Source organism: Notothenia rossii (assembly GCF_949606895.1).
Source record: "Notothenia rossii genome assembly, chromosome: 4".
NCBI lineage: Eukaryota > Metazoa > Chordata > Actinopteri > Perciformes > Nototheniidae > Notothenia > Notothenia rossii.
In genome coordinates, this window is record NC_136902.1 from 95,247,084 (window position 1) to 95,273,894 (window position 26,811).

The following is a 26,811-nucleotide window of genomic DNA, read 5'->3' on the forward strand; positions in this document are numbered from 1 at the left end:
GACAGAAGACATTTTATTGTTTGTCCCCCTCTGATCCGTGGCGTCTCCCATCAAAGACAGAAGACATTTTATTGTCTGTCCCCCTCTGATCCGTGGCGTCTCCCATCAAAGACAGAAGATATTTTATTGTTTGTCCCCCTCTGATCCGTGGCGTCTCCCATCAAAGACAGAAGACATTTTATTGTTTGTCCCCCTCTGATCCGTGGCGTCTCCCATCAAAGACAGAAGACATTTTATTGTTTGTCCCCCTCTGATCCGTGGCGTCTCCCATCAAAGACAGAAGACATTTTATTGTTTGTCCCCCTCTGATCCGTGGCGTCTCCCATCAAAGACAGAAGACATTTTATTGTTTGTCCCCCTCTGATCCGTGGCGTCTCCCATCAAAGACAGAAGACATTTTATTGTTTGTCCCCCTCTGATCCGTGGCGTCTCCCATCAAAGACAGAAGACATTTTATTGTCTGTCCCCCTCTGATCCGTGGCGTCTCCCATCAAAGACAGAAGACATTTTATTGTTTGTCCCCCTCTGATCCGTGGCGTCTCCCATCAAAGACAGAAGACATTTTATTGTCTGTCCCCCTCTGATCCGTGGCGTCTCCCATCAAAGACAGAAGACATTTTATTGTTTGTCCCCCTCTGATCCGTGGCGTCTCCCATCAAAGACAGAAGACATTTTATTGTTTTTTTCACACGTTTTATTCTGAAAGTTAGGATTAGTTTTTCAAATGTTTCCACGTTATCTCACAAATCTTTTGAGAATGTTTTAAGATTTTTGTTGTGGGGAATATCACAATTTATTCAGCATTCTCTCATTTTGCCTTTTCCACACATTATTTTCACATTTTTTTATTTTGCTTTTTCCACTTAATTATCTAAAGTTTTCACACAGAGAGTTTTGAATCACTTTTTGGGACATTTTCACAGATATATCAACGTGCTTACCCGACATGTTTATGTCTTTATTCACACATTCTTCAATCATTCCTTCAGCCTTTTTATGGAGCTATTTTAGGGTCGTAAGTTTTGATCATTCAAAAAAATACAATTTCTTTGAATGTTCAAGTTTTTACCCTGAACTTTGAAAAATAAAATGATGTATTCAAAATGAAAAAAAGTATTTGAAATAATTGTTCAGGTTGAATATTATTTTGATTCAGTTCAGCAATTTCTTTGAATAATATATTCAGATTTCACTTTTATACATATTTTGTTATTTATCAATTATTTGTTCAGTTTCAAATCTTCTTTTTTCAGTTTTCACATTGCTTTTCACCTTCAGATCGTTTTTCACCTTCAGATCGTTTTTCACTTTCAGATCTTTTTTTTTGCTTTCAGACTTTTGGCCCTGATATTGCTTGGGGGGGCGGGGCTTACCAAAGAGTAGTTTGGCATCCTGAGTGACAGGCCTCCCTCTGTCATGTTGCCTTCATGGATGTTAGGAAACTGAGACCAGTGTCAAAGTTCCGTTAATTGAGCTGTTGAGCATCGTAGTTGGCAACAATCAAGTACAAAGAAACTGTGTTAGAATGTGAAATTACGTATCCGCAACGAGCCAGCAGGTTGCTCTGGTGGACCTGACGCCATCCCCCGCTGTCTCACGGAGAGATACCGCAGGCCCTTCCTTCCTGCAGCGGTCAGACTATACAACCAGCACAGCCCCTAGTAGACCCCGCACAAAACAACACAGACTATAACACCTCTTGTTGATGAATACCAACTGTGTGCAATATTTGCAGTATGTGCAATATATATATATGCCGTTAAAAACTGTGCTGCTAAATCCGCAGAACTGTCACAGGGTGTGTATTATGTAAAATGTGTAACTTTAAAAATATATATAATTTCTTTTTGTAATCTTTAATACTTTTTGTATGCATGCTTTAGGTAGCATTAAGCTGTCTTTGGCTCTTCTGCTGTAACAATGTAAATGTATCCCCTGTGGGACTAATAAAGGTATTCTGATTCTGATCACAAAAACCAAGCCAATACTATGCTGCGTTCATGGAGCTACGTGGAAGTGGGGAAGGACAGCGCTTGATTGCGGATACGTGATTTCAGATTCGAGCACAGTTTATTGCTCTTATACCTTGATTGTTGCCAATTACGATGCTCAACAGCTCGCTCAACGGAACGTTGATGCTGGTATCAGTTTACCACCAATCACGGGAGTATTGTGTTTAGAAAGTGTGAAGTTGTATTTCTTGCGCTACCTAACATCCATGAAGGCATCATGACAGAGGGAGGGCTGTCACTCAGGGTGCCAAACTACTTTTTGGTAAGCCCCGCCCCCTGAAGCAACATCAGGGCCAAAAGTCTGAAAGCGAAAAAAAAAGATCTGAAACTGAAAAAATAATTGTTTGGAATCTGAAAACGTAAAATCTGAAATTGAAGTATTCAAATATCAAAATAAATATTTAATAAAAAACAATTGCTGAACTGAATCAACCTGAACAATTATTTCAAATACTTTTTTTTGTTTTGAATACAACATTGTATTTTTCAAAGTTCAGGATGAAAACTTGGACTTTCAAATAAATTGTATTTTTTTGAATGATCAAAACTTATGACCCTGAAATAGCTCCATACCTTTTGCCCACGTTTTTTCAAATGTTTTTACAAATGTTTTTACAAATGTTTTTACAACACTTTCCCTTCAGAAAAAAGGGCGGTGGTGGCGAAGCCGATAGGGAGTTGGCTTGGCAACCAGTTCAAGTCCCGGCAAGACCAAGTGCTACCGAGGTGTCCCTGAGCAAGGCACCGTTCCCTACACAGCTCCCCATGTGCCGTTCAAAATGGCAGCACACTGCTCCTAACACTAGGATGGGTCAAATGCAGAGAAACCATTTCCCCACGGGGATTAATAAAAGTCCATCTTATCTTATCTTATCTATTTGACATCATTTTCACAATAAAATCACATGTTTCTTTTTTTCATTTCCCACACTTTCTTCAGCATGTTCCTCCTGTTTAAGGTCGTGCTCGTTTCACCTTGTTTCCTTCTGTTAGCTACTTCAATCTACATCTCATATATATTTCTATATCCCCCCCCCGCCCCCCCGCTGCCACCTCTCATGATTTCTTACGTCTCACATGATGGGGTTTCACATTAAAGAAGTCATTAAGTAAAGGATGGAGAGGTAAGGGAAGGTGAGGCTCATTAAAGAGTGGGGGGAGAGAGGGCGGGGGGGTCACATGGAGCTCCAGACCCCCGTAAAGGGTCTTTAAATGGTGTCTCAGGTACATGTATGAAGGTTTCTCTAGCTCTTCAGTTGTTAGTGGGTCAACGTGAAGAAACAATAGATGTTAGTAACATGAGTTGAATACTGGACTCTGATTGGTCGGTTGGGACATGTCAAAGGTCAAGGCGCTTTGAAGTGAGGATGAGGAGAGAGGAAGAGGTTAAAGGACTCAGCGCTGGACGTCAGATACCATATGATTCAAAGATTTTTAGGGCTTTCTCTCAGATATCTTCATTTTTCACATATTTCTTAGACTTTCTCCAGCTCTTGGTTATTTCCTCAGCGTCTTCAGGACTTAATCCTGTTGGAGGTCGTGCTCCCATCTGTGTGTGCTGTCCCCTCTGCAGCTTCACTTCTTTATCCTCTACCCTTTATGCATTGTTTCCAATCAATTCTGAAAATTGTGCGCTTTATTCTTTTTACATATTTATTTTTCACTAAATGATCTGACATTTTTGTTTCTGATGATGTTTTAGAATCTTTTTTATTTTATTTATTTATTTGTTCAGATTATTTTTAAACATAATTTTCACACATTTTTTCCAACATTTCCTCTGGGATTATTTCCCAATGCATTCTGCATGTTCTCCTGTTTCTGTGCTTGGAATCATCTGAAAATGTTTCGACACGTTTCAAATCATTTTCAGGACATTCTCTGTTGTTAGAAACGTGTGATCATTAACAGTCTCTCTCTCTGCAGGGCGTCCATCGTCTCCACCTTCCTTTTCCTCCTCCTCGCTGTGTGCGGGATCAAACCAGCTGTCAATCAGCCGACAGGTTAGTACCAGCTGGTGATTGTTGATAGGTTGATGGAGTGTGTTAGAGGAGAGTTAACTACTGATGCCATTTCATAATATGTAGTGGTTTCATCTGTTTCTATAGAGCTGCAGCCTTTACGAAGTGTAAACAAGTCGTCAGCATGTCATCAAAAGTCTCCACTGGGACATGTCTCTACTGGGACATGTCTCCACTGGGACATGTCTCTACCGGGACATGTCTCCACCGGGACATGTCTCCACTGGGACATGTCTCTACTGGGACATGTCTCCACTGGGACATGTCTCCATGCTTTAATGTTGCTGTGCTGCAGCACCTCTTTTCACCCTCTGTCTGAAACCAGAGCCCAGTTTGCTCTGATTGGTTAGATGGCCGGCTCTGTTTTGATTGGTCAACCAGCTCAGAGATGTCCCGCCCCCTTAGCCTATCACGTACAATGTGTTGGAGGAAAAAGTTAGAAATATAGAATTTTTCAATTTTTCAGGAAAAGTCAGAATTCTTTAATTTTCAGAAAAAAGTCTGAATTCTGAGTCCGGAAGTACCTGCTGGGTGTTTTCAGATCTGTGACAATACAGTCATGACTTTATGAGGGTTTATTGTTGTGATGTTTTTTAGATGGTAGAAAGTAGTAAAAGCAAAAGAAAACGATTTATCCAGATATTTTTTTTTAATCTTTACTTTTAATTGTTATTCTCTGAGATTGAATTTGGTTCGCTGGCCAGCTCTGTTGTGATTGGTCAACAGCTTCGAGATGTCCCGCCCCTTAGACTATCACGTACAATATGTTGGAACGCTAGCCAATAGGAGCGCGATTTTTCCGTAGTGATGTCACTGTGTTCAGGAGGTAAACGAAGGAGTCCAATGAGAATCAGCAGATGAATCGTTAGTAAAAGCCCTATTACGTTAATGGTTTTAATTGTTTTAATTGTTTTAATGGCCATTAGTTGATCAACAGCAGCATTTATTTGTATTTTTATTATTTGTAATATTTATTCTTTATGGAAAAATGTCAGAAAATGCAGTTTTTAAGCCTCAAAATTCTTGATAATTTCTGATTTTCTCAGTTTTATATCATATTTTGTTGTATTTGTTGATGTTATGTAAAGCGTCTTTGAGCATTAGGAAGAATGCTATAAAAATCCCATGTATTATTATTATTATTATTATTATTATTATTATTATTATGATCATATTGAAGTGAATATCTTTGCTCATTTAAGAATCACCTGGACTGGGGTGGACATTTTCCACCACGCTTTATAAATACTAAAAAGTAATTGGCACATAATTCATCTTAATGAATGTGAGGTGCAGATGCGGTTTGATGTGTTGTGTTTGAGTGAAGCTGCTGATGTGAACGCTCAGAAACACACACAGCTTCATGGATCTGTTTACGTGGGCTTCCCAGGTGAAGGATATTTAGAAAACAGGAAATATGATCCTGATATATATTTTTTACGAGCGTCCACACTGAAGAATCTGCTGCTCTGCAGACTCGGGTTAATTAAAAGCAGAAGAGGAAGGTCATCTAACACTGTCTGAGGGGGGGGGGGGAAGAGGGGGGGATACAGGGGGGGAGGGAGGATGGATGTTAAATTAATGTTAACAGGAGGAAGGATTGATGTAAAATGGGGGAGGGAGGAGGGATGGCAAGTTAAATTAATATTAAGGTGAGGAAGGGTTGATGTAAAATGTGAGAGATTGGAGGGATGGATGGATGTACATTGTTGGGGGAGAATAAGATAAGAAGTACTTGTTTGCGTTGCAGCAGCATAAAAAGATATTCGATAAATTATTTATATATATAATAAATAAACAATCCAACATGTAAACGTCTCAAATAGAAAAAAAAATGCATTAATCTGTTGAGCCCCACGGACCCGCGGGCGGGGGCAAAAACGCAATATCTGCAAGAAACAGCATCTCAGGGCTAATTAACATTTAAAAACCTATTAATGTGTCATACCCACTTAACGGGAAGAAACTCAGCTACCTGACGATACGAAACATTTTTACCGAAACAAAACACAAGTCTCACAAGCTATGCGCACGCAGTTTGCCCAAAGCAAAAGCTATCTTACGCTCTGAAATCTGAAAACTGAAAGCTAGATTTATTGCTGATGGATTATCAGAAATCATTTTAAAGTGACACAGACACATTGGATTAACCTATGGATTAACTTCAGCAGCGTTTTTATCATTCTAACCTGTTTTTCAGGTCTCAGGCTCGAAAACGACATTCCCAGAACAAATGACCATATCTTCACTTCAGGGGTACATAAATAACCCTTTTCCTCAAAGTCCAAAAAAACATTACCTATAGTGAAAACCACCCTTGAATAATGGGATCGGAGACTAAAAGCTTTAGGAATCCAAGCTATAACATATAATAAGTACCCTGTATCAAGATTGATGCAAAACAAGTGATATTTGACCTTTTTAGAGAGATTTAGCAAAAAAAGACACCTCTGGGGTCATTTGGGTGGATGTGGGTGTATTTGCCGTTTCTCTGGAACCCATGGGTCAATTTTGATGATTGACATCTCTTTTGAACCGTTAGAGCCAATGGAATCGAAGGGGAAGTTCGACATACACTAAAAGCCAACAGGATTCCTCTGTGAGACGTCAGAAAATGATCTCTGAGTCAAACAAACGTTTAGTTCAGCAGGATAATCTACACATGTTAACACCACTTTATGTTTTCCGAAGTTAAGCTAATGTTGGGCTATAAAGGAACTACAGCACGGTCACATGACTTCACGTCACCACCGCTAAGCTAAAGGAGGCTAATGTTGGGCTATAAAGGAACTACAGCACGGTCACATGACTTCACGTCACCACTGCTAAGCTAAAGGAGGCTAATGTTGGGCTATAAAGGAACTACAGCACGGTCACATGACTTCACGTCACCACCGCTAAGCTAAAGGAGGCTAATGTTGGGCTATAAAGGAACTACAGCACGGTCACATGACTTCACGTCACCACCTCTAAGCTAAAGGAGGCTAATGTTGGGCTATAAAGGAACTACAGCACGGTCACATGACTTCACCTCACCACCGCTAAGCTAAAGGTGGCTAATGTTTGGCTATAAAGGAACTACAGCACGGTCACATGACTTCACTTCACCACCGCTAAGCTAAAGGTGGCTAATGTTGGGCTATAAAGGATCTACAGCACGGTCACATGACTTCACTTCACCACCGCTAAGCTAAAGGAGGCTAATGTTGGGCTATAAAGGAACTACAGCACGGTCACATGACTTCACGTCACCACCGCTAAGCTAAAGGAGGCTAATGTTGGGCTATAAAGGAACTACAGCACGGTCACATGACTTCACGTCACCACTGCTAAGCTAAAGGAGGCTAATGTTGGGCTATAAAGGAACTACAGCACGGTCACATGACTTCACGTCACCACTGCTAAGCTAAAGGAGGCTAATGTTGGGCGTGATGACGTTTAGTCGTCTCATTTAGACACTTGTAAACAACCTCTGTTTTTAATCCACCAGTGGGGTATTTACTGACGTATATTATGTCGTAGAACAAAATGTTAAAATCTCTGCAGCTTGTGTCAACCACAGACCTTATTTCACGATAACAACCAAAAACCCATCCAGAAACCATTGACCTCCAGACCAGGGGACAGGAAGGGAGGAAATGCTGAGTCATGTCAGAGCTCAGGATCTAGTTTTTGTGAAAATGTTCAGGTCTTGCAGAATAAACATAAAAATCTGCCCCTACATTTATTACAGTCTTTACACCGAGCAGCCGTTAGTGTGTGTGTGTGTGTGTGTGTGTGTGTGTGTGTGTGTGTGTGTGTGTGTGTGTGTGTGTGTGTGTGTGTGTGTGTGTGTGTGTGTGTGTGTGTGTGTGTGTGTGTGTGTGTGTGTGTGTGTGTGTGTGTGTGTGTGTGTGTGTGTGTGTGTGTGTGGGTGTGTGTGTGTGTGTGTGTGTGTGTGTGTGTGTGTAGACGGATGGGTGGATAGTGAGGGAGGTGGATGTGTGTTGGAGAAGGTTTTAATAGAAAGACTAATACTCTGGGCAGGAAAACCTGACAGGTCAATTACCAAGACAGACACACACACACACACACACACACACACACACACACACACACACACACACACACACACACACACACACACACACTGTACTGAAGGTGTAGGGAGCCTCCATTAATCTAGCGTTCAGAGCACAGGATCCTGGGAGCAGTGGGGCTGAAAGTGTCCTACACTAACTACAGGGTCTCAAACTGAGGCTCCGGACCCAAAACAGGACACTGTTCATTGGCTAGCTTCTGGCCAATCCTACACACGGAGTTTAATTCTCTACTTAGACTCTAATAACTAAATCTCTGGTGACGGGGGATCAAATGAAAAAGAAATCAAATGTTCTATTTTTATTTAATTTGTAGGTCTCTACCTGATGTCTTTTTATGGGCACTGAATCAGGGTTTGTTTTACTCTAAGGGCTTAAAATAGCCTTTGATAATAATAATAATAATAATAATAATAATGCATTTGATTAATAGACACATAGACACTTTACAAACTCACACAGACACAAAGACAGTTCCACAAAAAACAGAGATTAGATCAGACATGAGGGACAATAAGTTAACAAGAGAACAATAAGACATGACCGAACCTAAACTAATCATGGACTACAAACTAATCATGGACTACGAACTAATCATGGACTACAAACTAAACATGGACTACAAACTAAACATGGACTACAAACTAAACATGGACTACAAACTAATCATGGACTACAAACTAAACATGGACTACAAACTAATCATGGACTACAAACTAAACATGGCGTTCCTTCTGTTGTTCCAGTTCCTGGTTTTCCATCCATTCGTTAAGTTCATCTTCACCCTCATCTTCATCAGCCTTGCCTCCCAGATCTAATAACTCTTCCTTCTCCTCCTCACAAACATCCTTCAGTTTCAGCGTTTGGTTTTCCTGTCTCAAGGCGTCCACCTCTCCCTCCTTCTCCTCCAGAGAACTCTGAGTCTGTAGTTTCACCTTCAGGTTTTCCCTCTTCAAAGCCACCACCTCTCCCTCTTCCTCCTCAACACAACGCTCCTTCTGAAGTTGGAGTTCCTGGTTCTCCTTTCTCAAATCGGCCATCTCTCCCTCTTCCTCCTCAAGCAACCGCTCCTTCAGTTCTTTGAGCTCCTGGTTGGTCTTTAGTAAAACAGCTATCTCTGCATCCTTCTCCTCAACACGAGGTTCTTTGAGTTCTTTAAGATCCTGGTTCTCCTTCCTCAAGGCGGCCATCTCTCGTTCGGCTTGAGGAGCTTTCCATATTTCAGATTCAGGACCTCACAGGCTACTCTCAAGACTCTCATATCATGTTCCAGGACTTTCATTTTCACGCTGTGGCCAACTCCTCCCGTCTGACAGGCCTGATCCTGCATCCTGTCTGCTTTCTGTGTCCTGATGGACTTCTCTAAAGAGCTGCTGGTTAGCTAACGGGGGCTCCATGTAATGGTTGGACTGAAACGTCTGCAGGGTGAATTTACTCCACAAAAAACCCCAAAGTGGTGTTCACTTGTGAAGATGATCCGACTAAACAACGTCGTACGACGTATGAGCTGAGGGTCTTGAGTGTAGACTTTGGAGTCCTGAAATGGAAATATGGAAAACTCCTCAAGCCACAGGAGAAGGCCGAACGAGAGATGGCCGCCTTGAGGAAGGAGAACCAGGATCTCAGACGAGTGAAGAAACCTTGTGTGGAGGAGAAGGAAGCAGAGATGGACGCGTTGAGAAAGGAAAACGTGGAACTGGAAGAACTGAAGTAACGATGTGTCGAGGAGAGAGATGGAGAGATAGCTGCTTTGAGAAAGGAAAACCAAACACTGAAACTAAAGGAACGATGTGAGGAGGAGGAGAAGGAAGAGTTATTAGATCTGGGAGGCAACGCTGATGAAGATGAGGGTGAAGATGATGAGGTGACTAAAAGGAAGTCCACTTTAATTAGATTTATTTAGAGGTCTGTAGGGTTTCCCTGGAGGGTTCGCCCGCGTTATGAGAGGATCTGGGATTACTGGGCTTTCCCAAATTCTGTCGTCATGAAAAAAAGAATGTAGTTTGAGTGGTTTTCACCTGGAAGCTCAGGTTTCCCAGCAATTTAAAAACTAAAAAATATATCATTAAAATGTTAATATTTTAACAAATGTATTTAATACTAAAGATAATGTGCCACTATGTGATCTATTCTGAAAAATATCCCAAAAATAAATCTAAATTGTTGAATTTATTGTTTGTAAATGTTTCATACTGTCATACCTCCCCTGCTAATGTTCAGGTGTATATCAGTATGTAGTGTCTCTACTTTAAAGAGTCCTCTCCTGCTGATGTTCAGGTGTATATCAGTATGTAGTGTCTCTACTTTAAAGAGTCCTCTCCTGCTGATGTTCAGGTGTATATCAGTATGTAGTGTCTCTACTTTAAAGAGTCCTCTCCTGCTGATGTTCAGGTGTATATCAGTATGTAGTGTCTCTACTTTAAAGAGTCCTCTCCTGCTGATGTTCAGGTGTATATCAGTATGTAGTGTCTCTACTTTAAAGAGTCCTCTCCTGCTGATGTTCAGGTGCATATCAGTATGTAGTGTCTCTAGTATATCAGTATGTAGTGTCTCTACTTTAAAGAGTCCTCTCCTGCTGATGTTCAGGTGTATATCAGTATGTAGTGTCTCTACTTTAAAGAGTCCTCTCCTGCTGATGTTCAGGTGTATATCAGTATGTAGTGTCTCTACTTTAAAGAGTAATCTCTTGCTGATGTTCAGGTGTATATCAGAATGTAGTGTCTCTACTTTAAAGAGTCCTCTACTGCTGATGTTCAGGTGTATATCAGTATGTAGTGTCTCTACTTTAAAGAGTCCTCTCCTGCTGATGTTCAGGTGTATATCAGTATGTAGTGTCTCTACTTTAAAGAGTCCTCTCCTGCTGATGTTCAGGTGTATATCAGTATGTAGTGTCTCTACTTTAAAGAGTCCTCTCCTGCTGATGTTCAGGTGTATATCAGTAGTGTCTCTACTTTAAAGAGTCCTCTCCTGCTGATGTTCAGGTGTTTATCAGTAGTGTCTCTACTTTAAAGAGTCCTCTCCTGCTGATGTTCAGGTGTATATCAGTAGTGTCTCTACTTTAAAGAGTCCTCTCCTGCTGATGTTCAGGTGTATATCAGTATGTAGTGTCTCTACTTTAAAGAGTCCTCTCCTGCTGATGTTCAGGTGTATATCAGTATGTAGTGTCTCTACTTTAAAGAGTCATCTCCTGCTGATGTTCAGGTGTATATCAGTATGTAGTGTCTCTACTTTAAAGAGTCCTCTCCTGCTGATGTTCAGGGGTATATCAGTATGTAGTGTCTCTACTTTAAAGAGTCCTCTCCTGCTGATGTTCAGGTGTATATCAGTATGTAGTGTATCTACTTTAAAGAGTCCTCTCCTGCTGATGTTCAGGTGTTTATCAGTATGTAGTGTCTCTACTTTAAAGAGTCCTCTCCTGCTGATGTTCAGGTGTATATCAGTATGTAGTGTCTCTACTTTAAAGAGTCCTCTCCTGCTGATGTTCAGGTGTATATCAGTATGTAGTGTCTTTACTTTAAAGAGTCCTCTCCTGCTGATGTCCAGGTGTATATCAGTATGGAATGTCTCTACTTTAAAGAGTCCTCTCCTGCTGATGTTCAGGTGTATATCAGTATGTAGTGTCTCTACTTTAAAGAGTCCTCTCCTGCTGATGTTCAGGTGTATAGCAGTATGTAGTGTCTCTACTTTAAAGAGTCCTCTCCTGCTGATGTTCAGGTGTATATCAGTATGTAGTGTCTCTACTTTAAAGAGTCCTCTCCTGCTTATGTTCAGGTGTATATCAGTATGTAGTGTCTCTACTTTAAAGAGTCCTCTCCTGCTGATGTTCAGGTGTATATCAGTAGTATCTCTACTTTAAAGAGTCCTCTCCTGCTGATGTTCAGGTGTTTATCAGTAGTGTCTCTACTTTAAAGAGTCCTCTCCTGCTGATGTTCAGGTGTATATCAGTAGTGTCTCTACTTTAAAGAGTCCTCTCCTGCTGATGTTCAGGTGTATATCAGTATGTAGTGTCTCTACTTTAAAGAGTCCTCTCCTGCTGATGTTCAGGTGTATATCAGTATGTAGTGTCTCTACTTTAAAGAGTCATCTCCTGCTGATGTTCAGGTGTATATCAGTATGTAGTGTCTCTACTTTAAAGAGTCCTCTCCTGCTGATGTTCAGGGGTATATCAGTATGTAGTGTCTCTACTTTAAAGAGTCCTCTCCTGCTGATGTTCAGGTGTATATCAGTATGTAGTGTCTCTACTTTAAAGAGTCCTCTCCTGCTGATGTTCAGGTGTATATCAGTATGTAGTGTATCTACTTTAAAGAGTCCTCTCCTGCTGATGTTCAGGTGTATATCAGTATGTAGTGTCTCTACTTTAAAAAGTCCTCTCCTGCTGATGTTCAGGTGTATATCAGTATGTAGTGTCTCTACTTTAAAGAGTCCTCTCCTGCTGATGTTCAGGTGTATATCAGTATGTAGTGTCTCTACTTTAAAGAGTTCTCTCCTGCTGATGTTCAGGTGTATATCAGTATGTAGTGTCTCTACTTTAAAGAGTCCTCCCCTGCTGATGTTCAGGTGTATATCAGTATGTAGTGTCTCTACTTTAAAGAGTCCTCTCCTGCTGATGTTCGGGTGTATATCAGTATGTAGTGTCTCTACTTTAAAGAGTCCTCTCCTGCTGATGTTCAGGTGTATATCAGTATGTAGTGTCTCTACTTTAAAGAGTCCTCTCCTGCTGATGTTCAGGTGTATATCAGTTTGTAGTGTCTCTACTTTAAAGAGTCCTCTCCTGCTGATGTTCAGGTGTATATCAGTATGTAGTGTCTCTACTTTAAAGAGTCCTCTCCTGCTGATGTTCAGGTGTATATCAGTATGTAGTGTCTCTACTTTAAAGAGTCCTCTCCTGCTGATGTTCAGGTGTATATCCGTATGTAGTGTCTCTACTTTAAAGAGTCCTCTCCTGCTGATGTTCAGGTGTATATCAGTATGTAGTGTATCTACTTTAAAGAGTCCTCTCCTGCTGATGTTCAGGTGTATATCAGTATGTAGTGTCTCTACTTTAAAAAGTCCTCTCCTGCTGATGTTCAGGTGTATATCAGTATGTAGTGTCTCTACTTTAAAGAGTCCTCTCCTGCTGATGTTCAGGTGTATATCAGTATGTAGTGTCTTTACTTTAAAGAGTCCTCTCCTGCTGATGTCCAGGTGTATATCAGTATGGAATGTCTCTACTTTAAAGAGTCCTCTCCTGCTGATGTTCAGGTGTATATCAGTATGTAGTGTCTCTACTTTAAAGAGTCCTCTCCTGCTGATGTTCAGCTGTATATCAGTATGTAGTGTCTCTACTTTAAAGAGTCCTCTCCTGCTGATGTTCAGGTGTATATCAGTATGTAGTGTCTCTACTTTAAAGAGTTCTCTCCTGCTGATGTTCAGGTGTATATCATTATGTAGTGTCTCTACTTTAAAGAGTCCTCTCCTGCTGATGTTCAGGTGTATATCAGCATGTAGTGTCTCTACTTTAAAGAGTCCTCTCCTGCTGATGTCCCGATGAGTCTCTGATCTGATGGATTTGCAGTTATTTAATGCAGTCATCAGTTTGAGTCGTTTGGCTTCTCTACCCACATGTTAGAAAGTCGTTTAAACTACATTACCCATGATCCTCAGCAGATGCTACCATGGACAACACGGAGTAACAGTTAAATGAACGTAAACACTAAGAAATAGTGTGTAGCAGGAATGTAGAGTTTACACACCTAATCATTTTTATAATAGTTCAGCATTGGGGATTAGGTTGTTTAAACTACATTACCCATGATCAACGATGATAAACATTACATTACATTTTGTTCCGTCAATGAAGGGATATCAATTAAATTAACTCAAAAACTAAGAAAACGTTGCAGGAACTAAAAATATTGAAGTTAGTGAATGTATGTATTTATTTAGAGTTCACACTACTTAATTTGTTTCGGCTTCGTGTGGACAAAGCGTCTATACGATAAAGAACTGTAGCGGATACAACTGAAAACGTCTCCGTGTGGACGGGGCCTCAAAGTGTCCCCAACGTTTGCTATCTAAATAGCTCACTGCCTCTCAAGGTACATTTATTATAAGAGCTCTTCTTTTGTTTCTGTTAGTTTAAAAACCCGATTTTAATAATTACTTGAGACGATTGAAGCTCTGTCATTCATGTAGAGCAATATCATCTTAACATCAGACATCAGTGTCTGAGCTTCAGGGGCTCCCTCGGCCTCCATTGAAGACGTATTTTAGGGCTCAGAAAACGTGTTCTCAGCCCAAAAGCATCGCCTGACATCTCGCTGCTGTCTCTGTCTCAGCTGCACAGCGTTCGTAAGGAGAAGTGGATGATCAGCAGCGTTTTAATCTCAGAGAGAGCCTCTGATTACAGAGTGCGGGGGGGGGGGGGGGGGGGGGGGTCTCAGTGTTTTAATGCATGGCAGTGTAATAATGTCTTCCTGTCACAAGCCATTTAACGGCGGAGCCACTAAGCTCTGTTTGATGCGCTCATAAAGTCCTTCAATCGGCCGTCTGGACGCCGTCCAGAGAGAGAGACGCTCCTCCGTCCATCGTAACCACATTATAACGTTAGAGAATAACTTCATCACAACGGGGTCCAGAGGAGAGACGCTGAGTCTCCCCTTCAGATACTCATCAGATAACGAACCTTTCTGACCACAGAGATGCTGGGAAGACTCAGTCAGACGCTCTTGTATCAGAGGGGGGAGGGGTAGTAGTGGTAAATGAATGTAAATATTAACATTATTTAGTAGATCAGAAGAACGTAATTCCACGTTATCATAAAATATTATTAATCATAATAATGTTGCACATGTTATATCGCAGTGAGCGTTTTGTAATGATGGTGATGGCTGATGTTTGTCTCCATCAGAGCCCATGTGCTTCGACTGGGGGGAGTCCAGTGATCAAGGGGTCTCTGTGCTGGAGGGGGAGGTGGGCTGGCTGTCCTGCCCTCTCTTCTCTCACCCCTCCGTCTACAACTACTCCTCCACTCAGAGCACCGGACACAACCTGTTCTGGTACCGCCTGCCGGAGGGCCACGACCTGGAGCAGCCCCTCGCCTACAGGTACACACAGATACTATCATTAGGTACCTTCAGCATTAACATCATGTAGCATTTCTGTTGGTCCCTGAAGGCAGCATCTCCCTAGTGCTGTTGGTCCCTGAAGGCAGCATCTCCCTAGTGCTGTTGGTCCCTGAAGGCAGCATCTCCCTAGTGCTGTTGGTCCCTGAAGGCAGCATCTCCCTAGTGCTGTTGGTCCCTGAAGGCAGCCTAGTGCTGTTGGTCCCTGAAGGCAGCACCTCCCTAGTGCTGTTGGTCCCTGAAGGCATTATCTCCCTAGTTCTGTTGGTCCCTGAAGGCAGCATCTCCCTAGTGCTGTTGGTCCCTGAAGGCAGCCTAGTGCTGTTGGTCCCTGAAGGCAGCATCTCCCTAGTGCTGTTGGTCCCTGAAGGCAGCATCTCCCTAGTGCTGTTGGTCCCTGAAGGCAGCCTAGTGCTGTTGGTCCCTGAAGGCAGCATCTCCCTAGTGCTGTTGGTCCCTGAAGGCAGCCTAGTGCTGTTGGTCCCTGAAGGCAGCATCTCCCTAGTGCTGTTGGTCCCTGAAGGCAGCATCTCCCTAGTGCTGTTGGTCCCTGAAGGCAGCATCTCCCTAGTGCTGTTGGTCCTTGAAGGCATTATCTCCCTAGTGCTGTTGGTCCCTGAAGGCAGCATCTCCCTAGTGCTATTGGTCCCTGAAGGCAGCATGGAGAGGTCCCAGTTCAACAACAAAAGCATTTCCCAAAATGAGGATTATTAAAGGATATCTTATCTTCTTTGATCTTATTACAATCTACCCACTGGCAGACCACACCCATCTGGTCGTCCTCCGGTGCTCCAGACGTGTTTTAAAACCCCACAGATTACAGTTCCTCAGGAAGGTGCAGAGACGAATGTAGGATTAAATGACACTTATTATACATTTCCACAATATATCTAATCTCATATCCCAATATTCATATTCTAACGATATGCAGCCTTGGTCTTTCTCCTCCTTCAGCCTGTAGAGCGCCAGCATGGATTCTAACTCAGTGAGCGAGTGTTTGAATGATTTCCCGTCAGACAGGATCCATGGAGGCGCGTTAGCGTCAGCAGCTAACATCAGTTCTGGTTCTGGTGTGTTTGTGCAGCTCCAGAATCAGCAGAGACGGAGTCAGACTCTGGCTCCAGCCGAGCAGCGCCGCCGACACCGGACTCTACATCTGCATGCTGAGGTGAGAGACGTCATCACACCTTTAGTTATCACTGTCTTAGCAGGTAAGAAACTCATGAAGGACCTATTCACGGTCCCGTGTCCTGCTTCTCCGGTCCTGACCCGTGTCCTTGTGTTCTGTAGCTTCTGCATGTGAACGGTGTGCAGAGTCACACTCTAACACTGAGAAGACCTGTCTGCTGCCCCTGGACACACAAACACACACACACACACACACACACACACACACACACACACACACACACACACACACACACACACACACACACGTATATCTGTAAAAAACATCGCAAATATCTGAGGAAACTACATAGTATAGCATGTCCAAAATATCAAAAATTCCGTATGTTGAGTCATTTTTAAGAGATGACATAGTATGACACGTTAAAAATGACCGTAAATTACGTAAATATCAGGACAAACAAACAGAAAAGCTCAAGGCAAGGCAAGTTTATTCATATTTCCCCTTATTATGAGCACTCTGAGGCACGCTTTGTTTCTTAAATCCTATTCAACTGAAACGCATAATTGACCGACATTTGATTGATTTTGCTAACTTATAACTGAACTTATGAGGCAATATTCCTCTCCTCTAGTGAGTGGCCTCGGTATAGTGTGTCAAAAATACTCAGTTTAGTATGTTGACAATACCCAGTGGGAAACGATACAAATACAACATGAATGAAATCTCTCACACTCACACACACACACACACACACACACACACACAGACACACACACACACACACACACACACACACACACACACACACACACACGATGTATGTGCAGAGTTTGACCCTTTCTTCTGCTCTGAAATTGAATATATTTGTTAGGGTACATATTAATATAATTTTAGATTTTTTTGATTTGATTTTGGATTTGTGAATGGGAGAAGTATGGAAAACATACCAAACACTAATTATTCAAAGTAAAGTATTTTATATAATACTAAGTAGGCATAGGCCTATATGATGATTAAAACAGTGATTTGTTTTCCATGTCATTTGTGTGTTTTTCTTATCAGAAAGTGAAGTTATTTATTTGTAAGCTCCAAATCCAAATGTTTCCCTCGATGGCCTTTGTGCCCTGAAAAAACGTGTGACACCAAAGGCCAAATGGCCTTGCCCCTAAAATGACGAAATTCCAAGCCTGGCACACACACTCACTCAGCAGGAGCCCAGACCCCACGCAGCAACTAGGGAACGACACCAGTAATCTAGCTCTCACTGTCCGCTCCTCGAGCCTCAAAGGGCGGAGCAGCGAGCCCCCCAACGTCCCCCAACACGGCACCCAGAGACCCCACGCAGCATTCTCATCGGTTTGTCCTTACTGGTGTCATTTCCTGGTTGCTAACAAACGCCATTGTAAAACATCATCACTGATGTTCCACTGTAACGGTGGTCTCATCAGAACAGAGTGGGCGAGCTGACCAATCAGAGCACAGTGGGCTCATGGGGGGGGGGGGGGGGGGCAGGAGCTCCAGCAAGGCGTGTAGGACAGAGAGTGAATGCACAGACTATACAGAGATGCTGTTTGAGAAACCAATGTGAGTTAGGAACATTGGACAATATAAATCTATTCTAGTAGACCTCATCAATGGAACTATGATCAGTAGAAATGGACATGACATGGGACCTTTAAGATAAATGAAGTAAATAAAATGAAATACAAATTAAAAAAGTTTTAAAAAAAAAGTAAATCTAATTAAATTAAATATATTAAAGTAGAACGGTCATTAAATTAACATTAACATTAAATTAATTAAATAAAATAAAACATTTGTATTTATTTGTTGAGGTAAATGAGGTATCTGTTTTAGTTCGTGTTAGTTTCAGAGATAGTGAGTGAGACACAAACAGGTTTATTTCACAGCCCATTGCGCTCTGCTTTCACTTCCTGTGTGGTCAGAACTCACTTCCTGTTTGCTGTCTGACGCACTCAGCTCTGGTAAAATGACTGTTCAGAACACGTGGAACGTTTCTCTCCACTGTGACCTCATTCTGGAGCAACAGCGACAAAACGCTGAGAGACTTTTATTTTGAAAGACAGAAAGGAAATGTCGTTTTTTTTTTATTGTGCAGTGAATAAATAACACACATGGTTGTTCCAGAAGAGGCATGTTTTTCACAATAAAAGCCCCACAGAGTTACTTTATCCTCACAGGAAGCTTAGGATGGGACATCTTTTTCAGAATAAAAGCCCCATAGAGTGTATATGTCCTCACTGGAAGCTTAGGATGGGATGTGTTTTTCAGAATAAATCCCTTTATGATAACTAATATCTCAGATTGAGGCTTTTTTTCAAAATAAAAGCCCCATAGAGTAACTGAATACCAACAGGACGATCATGAAGAGGCCCGTACTTTAACGTATACTTACAGAAAACGCCTGGTGAGGCTTGTTTTTCAAAATAAAAGCCCTAGAAAGTAACTTCACCATTAGAGAAAGCTCAGATTTAGACTTGTTTTTCAAAATAAAAGCCCTAGAAAGTGACTTTGTGGTAATAGAAAGCTCAGGTATAGGCTTGTTTTTCAAAATAAAAGACCTAAAAGTTGACATTGTGGTAATCGAAAGCTCCGGTTTAGGCTTGTTTTTCAAAATAAAAGCCCCAGAAAGTGACTGCACCATTACAGGAGGCTCGGATTTATGCTTGTTTTTCAAAATAAAAGCCCATAGTTACTTTATGGAAGGAAGGATGGACCATGTTTTCAGCTCAGATTTATGCTTGTTCTTCAAAATAAAAGCCCATAGTTACTTTATGGAAGGAAGGATGGACCATGTTTTCAGCTCAGGTTTATGCTTGTTTTTCAAAATAAAAGCCCCAGAAAGCAGCAACACAGCTACTGTCCGTCTCTCCTTAGGAACAAGACGTCGTGCAGTAAGATGGCGATGCGTCTCTCCGTCCTGCGGCCCAGCGAGGTGCTCCGCGCCAACGACTGCGACCCCCCCGTCGCCTGGGAATCGACCCGGCAGGTCATCCCCTTCCAGACGGGAGGGACGATGGACTGCCCCGACCTGAAGGAGGCCGCCAAGATGGCCGACAACAACACCATCTCCGTCACCTGGTACAATGTGAGGGAATAATAACACCCAGTATTCAATGTTTACTTCAGATTAGCTCCACGTCAGAAATGAGCATGCTTGTCATATGTCTCTCTCCATAGAGGCTGAATCATCATGTTAATCACATAGCTATCATATGCCTCAAACAGTCCTGATGCTCTTCTAGGTAATCACACATCCTGTCATGTTCACAGCTACAGTTGATACCTTTAGCATAGACTTTCTCAAAAATCAGATTTTTTCTCAAAATATTATCTTTTTCAAAAAAATCTGAAAATTCTGACTTTTTCAAAAAAATCTGACTTTTTCTCCAAACACTCCAAAAACTGACTTTTTCTCCAAAAATTCAAAATTCAAAACAGATCATTGCAACATTACCCATAATCCCCTCTGTTTCAGCCCTGTTTCCAAAGTGCTGATTCTCTATCTGTTACTTTAGATGAAAATCAGGAGCCCCTCCCCACGCCCCTCTGAGAGAGATTTGGTTACAAAGAACTCAATGGAGCTCTAGAGGAGATTCAGATGATAAGGGGGGGGGGGGGGGGGGGGGTTACCTTGTTGCTGATTGGCTAATGGCTACACAAGACAAAACATCGTTATGACATCATAAAGTGGCCAAAATCTGATCAGCTCATTTTCAGACAGGTTTTTATAGAAATAGATCAAAAAGAGAGAGAATCTTTGTTCCTGAAACTTTCAGAGTCTCTTTCCACAGAGGGGACACATGTTGATGTGAAGAGACATGGAGAAGAGGGGACACATGTTGATGTAGAAGAGACATGGAGAAGAGGGGACACATGTTGATGTAGAAGAGACATGGAGAAGAGGGGACGAATGTTGATGTAGAAGAGACATGGAGAAGAGGGGACACATGTTGATGTAGAAGAGACATGGAGAAGAGGGGACACATGTTGATGTAGAAGAGACATGAAGAAGAGGGGACGAATGTTGATGTAGAAGAGACATGAAGAAGAGGGGACACATGTTGATGTAGAAGAGACATGGAGAAGAGGGGACACATGTTGATGTAGAAGAGACATGAAGAAGAGGGGACACATGTTGATGTAGAAGAGACATGAAGAAGAGGGGACACATGTTGATGTAGAGGACACATGAAGAAGAGGGGACACATGTTGATGTAGAAGAGACATGGAGAAGAGGGGACACATGTTGATGTAGAAGAGACATGAAGAAGAGGGGACACATGTTGATGTAGAAGAGACATGGAGAAGAGGGGACACATGTTGATGTAGAAGAGACATGAAGAAGAGGGGACACATGTTGATGTAGAAGAGACATGAAGAAGAGGGGACACAAGTTGATGTAGAAGAGACATGAAGAAGAGGGGACACATGTTGATGTAGAAGAGACATGAAGAAGAGGGGACACATGTTGATGTAGAAGAGACATGAAGAAGAGGGGACACATGTTGATGTAGAAGAGACATGGAGAAGAGGGGACACATGTTGATGTAGAAGAGACATGAGGAAGAGGGGACACATGTTGATGTAGAAGAGACATGAAGAAGAGGGGACACATGTTGATGTAGAAGAGACATGAAGAAGAGGGGACACATGTTGATGTAGAAGAGACATGAAGAAGAGGGGACACATGTTGATGTAGAAGAGACATGAAGAAGAGGGGACACATGTTGATGTAGAAGAGACATGAAGAAGAGGGGACACATGTTGATGTAGAAGAGACATGAAGAAGAGGGGACACATGTTGATGTAGAGGAGACATGAAGAAGAGGGGACACATGTTGATGTAGAAGAGACATGGAGAAGAGGGGACACATGTTGATGTAGAAGAGACATGGAGAAGAGGGGACACATGTTGATGTAGAAGAGACATGAAGAAGAGGGGACACATGTTGATGTAGAAGAGACATGGAGAAGAGGGGACACATGTTGATGTAGAGGAGACATGAAGAAGAGGGGACACATGTTGATGTAGAGGACACATGAAGAAGAGGGGACACATGTTGATGTAGAGGACACATGAAGAAGAGGGGACACATGTTGATGTAGAAGACACATGGAGAAGAGGGGACACATGTTGATGTAGAGGACACATGAAGAAGAGGGGACACATGTTGATGTAGAAGAGACATTGAGAAGAGGGGACACATGTTGATGTAGAAGACACATGAAGAAGAGGGGACACATGTTGATGTAGAGGACACATGAAGAAGAGGGGACACATGTTGATGTAGAGGACACATGAAGAAGAGGGGACACATGTTGATGTAGAGGAGACATGAAGAAGAGGGGACACATGTTGATGTAGAGGAGACATGAAGAAGAGGGGACACATGTTGATGTAGAGGACACATGAAGAAGAGGGGACACATGTTGATGTAGAAGAGACATGGAGAAGAGGGGACACATGTTGATGTAGAGGACACATGAAGAAGAGGGGACACATGTTGATGTAGAGGACACATGAAGAAGAGGGGACACATGTTGATGTAGAGGACACATGAAGAAGAGGGGACACATGTTGATGTAGAGGACACATGAAGAAGAGGGGACACATGTTGATGTAGAGGAGACATGAAGAAGAGGGGACACATGTTGATGTAGAGGAGACATGAAGAAGAGGGGACACATGTTGATGTAGAGGACACATGAAGAAGAGGGGACACATGTTGATGTAGAAGAGACATGGAGAAGAGGGGACACATGTTGATGTAGAGGACACATGAAGAAGAGGGGACACATTTTTATGTAGAGGACACATGAAGAAGAGGGGACACATTTTGATGTAGAAGAGACATGGAGAAGAGGGGACACATGTTGATGTAGAGGAGACATGAAGAAGAGGGGACACATGTTGATGTAGAGGACACATGAAGAAGAGGGGACACATTTTGATGTAGAAGAGACATGAAGAAGAGGGGACACATGTTGATGTAGAAGAGACATGGAGAAGAGGGGACACATGTTGATGTAGAAGAGACATGGAGAAGAGGGGACACATGTTGATGTAGAAGAGACATGAAGAAGAGGGGACACATGTTGATGTAGAAGAGACATGAAGAAGAGGGGACACATGTTGATGTAGAAGAGACATGGAGAAGAGGGGACACATGTTGATGTAGAAGAGACATGAAGAAGAGGGGACACATGTTGATGTAGAGGAGACATGGAGAAGAGGGGACACATGTTGATGTAGAAGAGACATGAAGAAGAGGGGACACATGTTGATGTTGAAGAGACATGGAGAAGAGGGGACACATGTTGATGTAGAAGAGACATGAAGAAGAGGGGACACATGTTGATGTAGAAGAGACATGAAGAAGAGGGGACACATGTTGATGTAGAAGAGACATGGAGAAGAGGGGACACATGTTGATGTAGAAGAGACATGGAGAAGAGGGGACACATGTTGATGTAGAAGAGACTTGAAGAAGAGGGGACACATGTTGATGTAGAAGAGACATGGAGAAGAGGGGACACATGTTGATGTAGAAGAGACATGGAGAAGAGGGGACACATGTTGATGTAGAAGAGACATGGAGAAGAGGGGACACATGTTGATGTAGAAGAGACATGGAGAAGAGGGGACACATGTTGATGTAGAAGAGACATGGAGAAGAGGGGACACATGCTGATGTAGAAGAGACATGTGTCCCCTCTGTGTAGAGAGGGGACACACTCTCTTTACACAGAGGGGACACATGTTGATGTAGAAGAGACATTTTGCATAATAGGTGTCTCTTTAAAGCTCAGTAGTTGAAACCCTGTGTCTCTGTGATGTCAGAAATGTAAGCACCCCCCGTTCGTTGGGGGTAACCGGCAGCTGAGGGGAGTCAGCCTGAGGGTCCACGTCATGATGGGGAGCTACGAGGGTCTGTACTTCTGCACCGTGAGCTACCAGAGGAGAGGAAGACCCCTCAACTTCACCCGCAGCATCAACCTCAGCGCCGTCTGTGAGTCACCTATACTACATATATACTGTATATATACTGTGTGTACTTATACTACATGTGTATAGAGGTGGGAAGAAGTGGAGTACAAATACTTTGTTACTGTACTTCAGTCCATGTTTCTGGTCTCAGTACTTTACTCCACTACTTATTCTTCTGACCACTTTCTACATTCTACTTCTTTCACTTTGAACTCAAATATCTGTACTTTCTACTTCTCACATGTTGAACACAAATACCTGTACTTTCTACTTCTCACATGTTGAACTCAAATACCTGTACTTTCTACTTCTTACATGTTGAACTCAAATACCTGTACTTTCTACTTCTTACATGTTGAACTCAAATACCTGTACTTTCTACTTCTTACATGTTGAACTCAAATACCTGTACTTTCTACTTCTTACATGTTGAACTCAAATACCTGTACTTTCTACTTCTCACATGTTGAACTCAAATACCTGTACTTTCTACTTCTTACATGTTGAACTCAAATACCTGTACTTTCTACTTCTTACATGTTGAACACAAATACCTGTACTTTCTACTTCTCTCATTTTCCAAACAGGCTGGTTCCTTTAGTCTGAATGTGTGTTTGGTGGCGTGATCATTATTATTTAGAGTCAGTGCGTGCCTATTGATTTGAACACGATCACACGCACACACACACACACCACCACACATGTGTGTATATTTATACTACATGTGTATATGTATACTACACTACATGTGTGTATATTTATACTACACGTGTGTATTTACACCACAGACCTTAATGAAGAAGGTTAATAATCTGTTTCTCTCTCAGCTTCGCCCGGTCTGCCCAAAAATCCGACCATCTTGAACCCGGCTAAGGAGCAGATCTTCACGGTCAAACAGGGTGAGTGAAGCATGCAGCATTGCATCATGGGAGTTGTAGTGTTCAGCTTCAGTGTGGCTCCTCCTCTCCTCGCGTATAAAGCGGTAAAAAGAGTTTCAGATTGTGGCTAACGCTAACGCTAACGCTAGCTCCCCAAATCAGAAAAAAGATTTTAAAATGTTTTGGAAACTCTAAATTATTCATAAATCATTTAGAATATTTATAAACGTTGATGTATACCGATTGATTATCTCTCAACAGGCTAATTAGTTATTTTAATGAACTCTATTTGTATAAAATGTCGGCTAGTTTAATTTATAACAAACATATTTTATCAGCTATTGTGCTTTTTATGCAAAAATCACATTTGGTAAAGTAACGTAGGCCCGTCCACACGGAGACGAAACCGATTTAGAAACCAAAGTCGATTTCAAGAAAGTCTTCCGTCCACACGAGACCGCTCGACCCGCTAGAGATGCTGTAGTACATATGCCAGGCCTGTAGGTGGCGCTGTACTTCCGCCACTAAATACACCAAAAGCAGCGAAGAAGACCCCCGAGCATGGGCATAAGGCACAAACAAACAAACTAGCTAGTTCATGTTGTTCTCCAGGTCCACGTGCTGCTGATGGTTGTGGTCGAGGAGCTGGAGATGTTGCACTAACGTCTGTAGCATGGTCAGTAGCGTCTGGAGCACGAACGCAACCCTGTGACCCGCCATGTTGTTGTTGTTGTTGTTGTTGTTGGCGAAACGCATCAGCAATGACGCGAGGTGAGCAGGAGAGGTGGGGAGAGGCGGGGCTACGGCGTCATCGATTCAGGAAAAGATCGTATAGGGCGTACACACGGAGCCGCAAGCGTGTCGCCTCCAGACTAACCCACTTTGGGAGCCGGTTTCAAAGTGTATCGGTTTCGGGCTCCGAAGCCGCCGCTCCGTTTCGGCTTCGTGTGGACGAACCGTCTACACGATAAAGAACTTTAGCGGAAACAACTGAAATCGCCTCCGTGTGGACGGGGCCTAAAGCTGTCAGACACATATAGAGAAGTAAAAAGATCAACATTTCCTTGAGAATTGTAGTCCATGAAAATACTTAATAAATGTACTTAGTTATAATCCAGACTCCAAGAGAGCAGCATGTCCTTCAAATGAAGTACTGAGAGTCCTTTCAGTCCTATTTCGAGACTCAGGGTTTCTTTCTGCACTTCAGCCTCTAGTGGCCCAAACGAGTATTACAACAACATCATATATTTAAGCAGTTTTTCCGAAGTCAATCAGTAAAAATGATCCAGGTAAAACCTAACCTTCCAGATGACTTCATGTTAAGGAAGTAAGAGAGAGGATCCTGCAGAAACCTGACCTTATGTAACTTCCACAGAGTAGATCCATGATGCATCAAATAACTGTTAAATAGTGAAAAACCGACTGCCTTGTTAATGTACTGTGTGCGTAGACACAGTAAGACGTCAGTTAGAAGCATAGATTCACTTTTTCTTTCTGTAACATACAAGATTCAAGGTTCAAGGCTTTTATTGTCATTGGTACAGAGCTACAGTTTAGATAGTTTAAAATCTGAGGCTCCTCCCACAGAGCAACAAAATGACACAGATCAAATGGTGCAAGGAGAGTCGATATACAAGTCATTGGAATATGATATATTAGATCAATAATTAGCACGATGCAAACGGATGAATGTTCTTTCTAAAGTTCAGGGGCCTCATTGATAAAGCCGTGCGTAGGAAGGTTGCTTATGGACAAAGAAAATAAAAACGCACCAACACTTTCCGATTCATAAAAGACTGCGTACCGGCGAGGAAAGTGCATACGGCACGTCCTACGCCGGTTTCCCTTTCTCAATCACAACCGACTCTAAATGCGGTGCAGCTTTTGCGGGCTTCACGTAACGCCCGTATCTGCCTATAGATAGTCAAAGAAAACGCCCTTTCGTTCTTTCATTCATTCAGACTGTTGAGTGATGGCAAATGCTGCGGCTGCAATGCATTGTGGGGCAGCACTTTCTCCTCTCCTTTCGGTTAGGGAGGTCCAGTGGTTCCTAAGCTAAAGGAGGTTATAAAGGAAGCTTGAAACCTCCTTTCCTTTCATTTGGAGAATTGGAACGGCACTTATCATGGCTGCCACTGAGGGACTTCCGGGTCATTTCACTCCGTTAGGAAGGTTCCTAAGAGAGATGGACTATTCGACTTCAGCCCAGGAGTTTGTGAGAGAACCGGCTTGAGAGTCAATTTCTCTTCAAAATATAATTGATAGCCAGCCTCCCTTGTCCCTGGCGGGCTTGCTAGCTCGTTGGCAACGTAACTGAGTTCTTCTAATGTGCCTGCATCTGGCGCTGAGTTGCCATATTCCTTTCATGAACCACTTCCTGATATCCATTGTTGCAGATAAATATAAGTGATAAAAGCCAAACTAACCTAGCAAGAGTAAACTGACAGGCTGCTGTGCCGCATCTCACTCAAAAACCCACGACTCAACCCAGAGAAAAACCAGTCTCACGCGCAGCCTTTCATTCAGAATTTCATAGCAAAATAAAAAAATGATATTAAACTAATCTTTCAACAT

At 42.3% G+C, this 26,811-nt stretch overlaps 1 protein-coding gene across 1 annotated transcript in view; it reads left to right on the top strand.

Moving 5' to 3' along the window:
• Positions 1-26,811, top strand: part of LOC307035014 (interleukin-1 receptor accessory protein-like) — a gene marked incomplete at its 3' end in the record, with an annotated part of 43,212 nt that overhangs the window by 9,730 nt on the left and 6,671 nt on the right. The window contains 6 exon segments of the mRNA XM_079673939.1: positions 3,939-4,015; positions 15,002-15,197; positions 16,300-16,383; positions 19,246-19,456; positions 23,213-23,381; positions 24,187-24,258. Of these exon segments, the coding sequence (XP_079530065.1) occupies positions 3,939-4,015; positions 15,002-15,197; positions 16,300-16,383; positions 19,246-19,456; positions 23,213-23,381; positions 24,187-24,258 (809 nt within the window).